Source organism: Etheostoma cragini, chromosome 14 (assembly GCF_013103735.1).
Source record: "Etheostoma cragini isolate CJK2018 chromosome 14, CSU_Ecrag_1.0, whole genome shotgun sequence".
Classification (NCBI taxonomy): domain Eukaryota; kingdom Metazoa; phylum Chordata; class Actinopteri; order Perciformes; family Percidae; genus Etheostoma; species Etheostoma cragini.
The window spans coordinates 9,980,214-9,989,510 of NC_048420.1; the positions used below are offsets into that span (position 1 = coordinate 9,980,214).

Consider the following 9,297-nt stretch of genomic DNA (forward strand, 5'->3'; position numbering starts at 1 on the left):
GTGTGCGTGTGCGCGTGCGTGTGTGTGTGTGTGGGGGGGGGGGATGTGCCTGTGTGTGTGTAGATGGTATATGAACCATTCAGAAATCTGTCAAATAGAGCCCAAACGTCATACCACATGCCACTCACCTAAAAGCAAATTAGCATCCTGTACTGTATGAAGGAGTTTCTGCACCTTGTGTGTGTGTATGTGTGTTGGTCTGTGTCCCCTGCCTGCTAATGGCCTAATTGCAGATCCTTATCAACTTGATTCTTAGATGAGTCTCATTGGGCCGGAGAAAGGATTGATAGTGGACCTTTTCTTGCCTCTCCCCTATGGGATATAGCAGTTACTGATGATGATGATAATGATGATGATGAGGGCTGGCCTGGTGGTCAATGGACCGGCATTGCTAACTAAACCCTTAAGGCTGTAGTAACATGTATTTACTAGAAACCATGTTAATGCTCTAAACTGAATGAACTCATCTCTTTTTTTTTTTCAAAACCCTGACTTTCTTCACTCAAGATTCTCATGAAGTGCCTCTGTGCAGAAGTCCGTTCTCATGGCTCTGTGCTCGTTAACTGGAGCCGATAAAGAGTCTGTTTTTAACATTACAGAGGAGCATTAGCAAAGTTGGCAGATAGACTGTTGAAAGTGCTGATTTAAAAAGAAAAATGTTCATGTGTGTGAGCGATTTTGGTTAACGTGCACCCTCGTATCGTTTCACGTATTTACTCGATATCCGCTATGTTTTTTACTGGGTCTGTTTGGGTTTTTAATTTGTTTGAGAGAAAAAAAATCTGCCTTGGGGTGTAATTATAATGGTGGACCACATAAGTCTGTGTTGTTGGCCTGTAAACATCCTACCCCCACTGGCTTACACTGAAAGTAGTCAGCTCCCATTGACTCAAGGCTCTTTTCAGTCTGAATTAAAGAGGACTGTCAGTTGAGCCAACATTTTACATGTGCTTATAGTTAAAAACTTACTAGCAAACAATGTAGTATATTGCCAAAGCCAGAGTTTGTTTACACCGACTTTGCACTTGAAGGTGTGACATGAAATCAGGCGTCTCCCTAAATCCCCCTCGGGGTTCTCAAAGTAAAAACATTAAATACATTTTTATCATTTTAGGAAATGAGGTGCTTGGAAGAGATCTGATGATATTATAGGTGTTGTTTTTGCTCAATGTGTTTTTTCTGTATACGGGGGAAAAAGCCGGGTTGTGGCTAATTTTCAAATGCGTCATTCATTACCAAACTCTGGGAACAACCCTTTTCGTGTGTGTTGTTTGCGTAGCCTCATATTCACAAATGTAGTTTAATTTAAACTCACCACCTATAAAAAGTGCCTACTGGTTTAGATGCTGCTCGTAACTCCGAGACACGGCCTCAGAAGCTCCAACTGACGTCTTATTGGCGGCAAGCTCTGGGATCTGCACCTGTCCCTAGTACACACACACACACACACACACACACACATAAACATACACACACAGGAACCCACAAACTGATACTGCATGCATGTGTACACAGACATTCTCACTTACTTTGTACATACACACACCACTTCAAAAGAGGCCAAGTTTAAAAGGTTATAAGGCTGTCTTGAATTGCTTTGGTTGATTCTTTTGTGTGTAGTAAAAGAAGTGCTAATGAATTGAGTGTACTACTAACAGGCCAAACCAAAGTCGTTTTCTCTGATCTTCCTTTGCCTTCACAGAACCAGATTCACCCTCTTAATGTTCACAGTTGATGCCTTTCGTCGAAGCCTGCTGTCAAGCATCTGTCCTAATAGTGCTTAATTGCCTGCTTATTAACTTGAATCTTGTTAATAGAGGAGATCAGATGAAGGAGATACACGTGTGTCTTTAATTGAATGGAAGTTAACTTGCATGGGCCACACACATACAGATGCATGCTCACAGACATACACACTGCAGTGACTCGCCATACAGTACGTCATAGACATAGTTGGAGCCACTTTCATTCTCCTAACCCTTTCTCTCAAAACAGTAAAAGCCACAGAGTGGCTCATTAACAGTCCAGCCCGCTTCAGCATGCTCTGAGAATATTTGCATTGGGTGATTTGGGGGTGAGGAACTTGTCTCTCGGAGCTGGATGAGAGAAAATGACTGAGGAGAGGTGGTTCTTTCTCAAGGGAATCATTTATTTCCCAAGAAAGGATTGCTTGCTAAACATTAGAGTGGCACTTTCGTCTTTATTCTGAATCCACTGTTATTTTCTCCCTGAAAGAGGTGGCTGTATGTGCTGTTTTTGGTACTCTGGGATAATTATATTTATTAAGTAGTGTTTGGTGTGGCATTATATACATTGCTTATTCCCTTGAAGTCTTCTTAGTATTTACATCCCTTCTTTACTCTCTCAGCCCTGTATCTTCTATCATAGATGCCCCCCACCCCTTACACACACGCACACACACCCACACACCCCTTGCCTCCCCCCCTAGGGGGCGTTGTGTAGTTGTGCAGTGCTAACGATCCAGGACTGTCAATCCCGCAGGGATGGATGAGCCGGCGGGCCCGGCGCTCAGGAAGCCTCATTAGGATTCCTCTTTAATCCGTCTCTGACAGGACCAGTCCGAGAACGAGATGTCCCCTCTCACACACACACACACACACACACACACACACACACACATGAAAACACTATCGTAGAATTACACATTACACTCAAACAAATACATTTCTGCTCATGCACAATAAACACACACACACACACACATTGTTATGCTAATGATGTCTTCTTTTTCCACCAACAAGGATCTTCCATCATCCCGGTGTCACTGCCTATAGAAATCCACTACAGATCATAAGAGCTTATTATGGGTGATTAGTTAATTTGAGGGAGGGATAGTTGTGGGGGATGCTGGGAGGTAGGAAGAATAGATCGTTTTCCTTCTCTGCTGTTGTCTCTTTTTCACTCTTTCTCTCCCTTGCTCTCTTTACCTTCTTCCTCCCTCCCCTTCTTTCTCTCCTTAGTGAGATATATTGATCAGCATGTTGACTGTGATATCAATAATCTCCTCTTTAGTCGTCTATGAACAGTGATCTTCACTAATGAATCAGCACAGTTGTCACTGTGTGTGTGTGTGTGTGTGTGTGTGTGTGACATGTAAGAAATGAGAAGGAATATGACCAGTTGAACTTTTACAACTACCTTTATTTAAAGAAAACTAATTGAGTTGTTATTATTCATACAATACTTCTCTCCTCATTTAATGATAGCATTGTCAAGAAAAGCTCTATGACTTCTTCAGCTCTGTATATTATACAGTACATGAACAAAAACTTCAAATATATTAAACAAGATTCAAATAGGTTAAGTCAGGTGTATAAATGAGATTAAACAAGACAACATGAAGTAACAAGAAAGGCGCAAAATCTATCACAATAATGGACTGTGAACCATATGTGTGTATGATTGGTGTGTGTGGCGCCCTTATGTTGAGGTTGTGTTTGCCGTGGTCCATGGGCAGCTGCCGCAGCGTGGGCTTTGGACTTGATTATGTGGTCCTAATGACCTGCTGACAGCTCAGCACTGACACACAACGCACACACGTACAGTGTAGTGGCATCAAACACTTGAGAACAGAACAGCCAATTAAAGAATAAGAGATGTATATTTATGTTTATGGGTCATGGAAATATACAGCAAGTTTCCTTCTCTTATCTTTTCTTTTCTTCCTCCTTCACTCTGCTGCTGATAATGTCATTTCAGCTGTTTTGTCCCTAGTAATTCCCTTTTAATTATTAACACTGACATTATTAGGCTTTCACTATTAAGAGACCTTTCATTAGAGCCAGACAACACCCTAAAGAGACATTTGAACTCTTCCTCCCTCCCCTTCTTTATCTTCCTTTCCTTTTTTTTTTGAGAACTAATAAAGTCCTTAATTTTGAAAGCATTTTCACTTCTTTTTTTCTGCAGTACTTTTCTAAGAATTTTGTGTGAGATCAGCATTAAATACAGTAGTGTTTAAATTCAGTATTGGTATACCTGATACCTGATCTAAATGTGTTCATGTTTGGGAGAATTCAAAAAGGTGTATAAGGGGCCACTGTCATTGCAGAGGAGACTCAGGCAGGCTGAGTCCAACCCACTCTGGAAAGGGGTTACTTCTGCATTAAGGACCCGGAGAGGTGGGGTGCGGTTGCCTCCCACAACATGGCACGCTCCTTAAGCCATCAGGCATGGGGAGGGACGCCTAATTGAACATGATAAAGTGTAAAGTTAATTACCCCTCACGCCTGTCACTGATCCCCCAAGAGGGAGGCTGGCCTCAGGCACAGCTGTGTGTGTGTGTGTGTGTGTGTGTGTGTGTGTGTGTGTGTGTGTGTGTGTGTGTGTGTGTGTGTGTGTGTGTGTGTGTGTGTGTGTGTGTGTGTGTGTGTGTGTGTGTGTGTGTGTGTGTGTGTGTGTGTGTGTGTGTGTGTGTGTGTGTGTGTGTGTGTGTGTGTGTGTGTGTGTGAAAGAAAGAAAGAGAAAGCGTAAGGGTGACAGGACAAAAGGCAAGGGCTCCCACGAGGGTTGTGGAGAGGATGATGGCAACAATCGGCTTTTAAAGATACCTCTGTCCCTCTGGTGCACCACTACTTAACACGCTTGTCCCACAATGATCCTAACAGACACACAGACACAGACAATCACAGAAAGGGACACAGCTGACCTTTTAGACACAGTTGGTAGTGTTGAAACAGTCAAGTGGTTGATATATTAAGTTCTTTTGTGTGGCAAATCCATATATTTTAGTTGGATACACCTGTTTACTTTTGCGTAATTACCATATGATTCATCTTCACCTTTTTAGTTTGGTAAAAATTTTACTCAGTGTTCAACCTTGTATAAAGTTTGCAGTGTATCACAGGTCCACGGGTCTGGGTTGGACTATTTTGGAGACCGGGTACTGATGCGTTGAATGTGTGTACTATCAAGCACAGCAAGTGTTCCTCTCAAGTCAGCCGCAACACTGTGTTTAAAAATGCGTTGTGTGTTTAGGTGTCGGGGCTGCCAGTTTGGCCAAACTAACCTTCATGGTAGGTGGAGTGAAGGAGGAATACAACGCTGCGCAAGAGCTGCTCACCTGCATGGGAGCCAATTCTGTCTACTGTGGACAGGTTGGCACTGGACAGGTATAGACCTAAACTTATGTGCACACACACACACACACACACACACACAGCACATGCCATAAACAGCATCTCCGCTCACATACACTATATTTCATTCATTTCAGTTACTTTAACACATTATGTATATCCCCTTAACATACTAAATATTACACTTACTCATTTGCACATCCATAATAAGTGCCTTCATTAAAAGAAAAACACAACTCAAGTTTTTTTATCATCATCCATCCAGAAAAACTAATCAGAAAGGACATTTTACTAAAAAGTGGAAAACATGAAATTGATTTTGACTTCATCTAAATCGCATAAAAAAACTAGAAAGACACTTAGCCAGTGCAGACCTCCGCCAAGGCATGCCCTATTTCACAATGTTAATGCAGTGTGAATTTTCTAAGTGGGGTACACAAGTGGGGAACACATTTTTCAGATTATTCCGACACCACATGTATGCAGTACAAACACCCTATCTTGCTATGTAGACGGAAGTGAAATATAATATAGGTACATATATGACCATGTTACAACCTTCCTTTCAGGTTTCATAACAATCGGGCCAGTAGATTATCCGTAATCCTGCTGAAAGTCAAACAAATACACAGACAAACCAAATCAAAAACATAAACTTCTTGGTGGAGGTAACAAAGAGTTTGATCTTCAAGGAGACCATTAAACCCACCTCTTCCTATGGCTAATGGTAATGTACCTCAACATACAGAGATCTTTGACTTTAAATTCTGCTTGACATTAGGCTCTACTCTTCAGTTGTTTTTTTATGAGACAGTATGTTCATAATTTAAATCGGAACACATACAAGAAATTTGACTCCATGTTAAAAAAAATGGCAAATTTAATTTGCCAAATTTATAGTCTATAATGGCAGCAAGTGGATGTTGCACTGAGATTTCTTTCTTTCTTTGTGAAGTAAAGTTGCCTTCAAATGTGGTCGGAAATGTTGATCTATAAATTATCTGATGAAGGAAAAAAAGAATTGCTGTTCATTGTGGGGTTAAATAGGACCTCACACAAATGGACCATTTGAGTGACACTCCCACCGCTGCACAACCCTGTGGCAAATTGTAGGTAAGAACCTAGGAAAAGACAGCTACCCAGTCAGAAGCAGAGTATGAGGGTGTGCCATGCTAGCAGCTAGGCGAGCATTCTAACGTGTGTTACAAAGTGACACACGTTCGTCACCGTAAGGCCCTTTAAAGTGGAAAGAAAAGCCAAAAAGCATAATTTGAGCACTTTAACGCAAAATGTCCCAGTTAAAAATCACACAGTAGGTCTGATAAACTTTAAAATGTATTAACATTCTGTGTTACATGTTGTCTTGCAAACCTCATTCAGTAAAAGTCCCTTTTGTGCTTTCTGATCTATCCTCTCTAGGCAGCTAAGATCTGCAACAACATGCTCCTGGCCATTGGAATGATTGGGACCGCAGAGACCATGAACCTCGGCATCAGGTACTGTCAGCCAAAGCTGTGCTAAGCTGCTTTCTACCTGTTATCCTAACAGGAAAAGCAAGAATGGGACACTAGATTTACATGGGCAAGGTTAATGTTGGTGGAATAGTTAGTGGTAGAGCCAAGGAAACCTGTGATTGGGCTATTAAAAGTATTAAAAAGTATTAAAATATACCTAACTTTGTCATATTCCAACTAGGCTCTTAAGTTGACTAAGAGCTAGTAATCACATGTTGTTCACATGCAGAGCCCAATGAGGTGTAGCCACATGTGGAATCCAGCTGTTTGGTAGATCCAGTGGGGTTCCTTTTTTCTTGTTGAGGGATGCGGAGCAGCAGACTTTTTCTCCTGAGTCAACAAAATTAAGATATTTGGTTTTAGGTAGTACTACCACCATGAACTGTATGGTGGCACGTTTGAGGCTTCCACATTTTAGCCACGCTTGAATTTGGCTTCAACCTAGCCCTTAGATATAGCCATCACTATAAAAGAAATTACTGTACCAGTGGTATGGCTTTAACTGTGGCAGTAATTCACTACTTCAATACTGTGCGTGTGCGTGTGCGTGGGTGTGTGTGTGTGTGTGTGTGTGTGTGTGATGAAAGTTCAAAGGGTCAGCCCAGCCCTGAGTAAGAGCCGCCTCTTTTGGAGAGAGAGATGGATGAGGGGGTGGTGCCACAGACTCTGATTTACATTTGCAGATTGAGCTCTCACCAGTATCCTCTCACAACCCTTTCACTGAACAACGCCTAGAAATCCCATCATTCATCATGGCACAAAGGCTGATAATGATTGGATATGAAGTCCTCTGAATTAAACCTAAACACTTTGATATGACCTAAAATATCTGGTTCACCTCAGGATTCAAAAATGCTGTAAAGTTATGAAATCATGAGGCAGATTCCCTCTAGAATCTTCCTCTTTTGAAAGTTGGGTTAAGGAGGTTAGGCTTACGCATTAGTTATTCCTTAAAATGAATAAATTTACCTGAGCCATCAGATTTGTTTTTTTACCTTAGAAGCGTGAATTTATTATCTACTTTATTTATACATAACCCCTGTCAATAATAGACTTTTCCTCTGTTTACTGTGTTACTATCATGTGTTTTTATTGGTTTTGCATCTTAAATGGTGTGTGGGTGTGCCTGTGTGTGTGTGTGTGCGCGTGCGTGTGAGTGTGTGTGTGTGCGTTTCTGCACGTGCGTGTGCTCTTCTCACACTGCAGCTGTGTTAGTGCAGCTGATTTATCTGTGCTGAGACAGAGGAGGAAAATTGGCATGAGCAGTCACAAATAAATCCCCCCACTAGGCCTCTGAAATATGGAGGCATTAAGGGAGCAACACAGATTTACACATTGCCACACTGTCTCTGATGCGCACACGCACGCAAACATACACACACATACACACAACTGAATACGGGTGAGTTTTTCATGTTAAAAATAATTCAACTTCCAAGTGAAGGGATTCAGTAGATAGTATTCTTTTCATTTTTATGTTATACTGTAATAATAAGCCCAGAAGATGAGAAGCTGTTGAAGTTTGATATTTGTTAGAAAAATACTCTCTTCAGTGTCTGTGCATGTAAATCTGTTTGTCCAAGAGTGTGAGTGTCAGACAGACAGACAAAGTGAGTAAGGGTGACAGGGTTTTTGTCAGTTGTCCGTTTCCCTCCCTTCTTACTAGCCAATCTCTGGGGCTTCATTATAGGATTTGACAAAGACTGTCATCGTTTAGAGAGAGCCCACACCCGTAAATCTCCCATGCTGCATTGCGGCCTAGCCTCTTAGGCAGAGAGCACACTCTCTTAGACGTATGTGTACAGACACACACACACACACACACAGACACACACAAACACAAAGGAGACTGAACACTCACATCCAATTTACAGGAAAACGGCAATAACATTTTATCATGCTGGACTTGGGCCTGATAGAGCTGCCCTTTCTTCAATTTGTGTGTGTGTGTGTGTGTGTGTGTGTGTGTGTGTGTGTGTGTGTGTGTGTGTGTGTGTGTGTGTGTGTGTGTGTGTGTGTGTGTGTGTGTGTGTGTGTGTGTGTGTGTGTGTGTGTGTGTGTGTGTGTGTGTGTGTGTGTGTGTGTGTCATTACCTGTACATGCAGACACACACTCACTGACTGTTCGTGAAACTAATTTGTTGATCTCAGATGGAAGCCCGGGCCGTCTCTAACAGTGCGCGACGTTGTGCAAGGAATGGCCACGCATGACAATTATGAGCACATACACACACTCCCTAAACCACATACACAGCCTGCCCGTCTGCTGTCCTTTCCATCCTTATTTGCGGTACCTCCTCATTTTATTCTTTTCTTTTAATCCCTTCATTTTTCCTCTGCCTGCCGTAATTTCTGCATGCAGCCAACCAGTCAGTGGAAGAGGGGGGTGAGAAGCTGCAGTGATTTTAATGATGCACACGAAGATGAAAGGAGAGGAAGAAGAGAAGAGAGGCGACTTGCCCAGGAAGGGATATGAGTCTTTTACAACTTACAATTCACCTTGATTGCCTGTGTACCTGCACTCATTCATGCATGCAGCACTGCAGTCACAAGTAGGAACACACATATTTGCTCCTTGATTCATTTTATGAGAACAGGCAAATCAAAAGGCATAACAAGACACAACCCTTTGTTTTAAAAGACAGAAATAGGTTTGCCACAACACACATGAACACAGACACACAT

At 42.0% G+C, this 9,297-nt stretch overlaps 1 protein-coding gene across 1 annotated transcript in view; it reads left to right on the plus strand.

Annotated features, from left to right (window-relative positions):
* Positions 1-9,297, plus strand: part of hibadha (3-hydroxyisobutyrate dehydrogenase a) — a 23,336-nt gene that overhangs the window by 9,806 nt on the left and 4,233 nt on the right. Inside the window, exons 5-6 of the mRNA XM_034891219.1 lie at positions 4,999-5,132; positions 6,519-6,595. Coding sequence (XP_034747110.1) covers positions 4,999-5,132; positions 6,519-6,595 — 211 coding nt within the window. The remainder of the gene's footprint in view (positions 1-4,998; positions 5,133-6,518; positions 6,596-9,297) is intronic.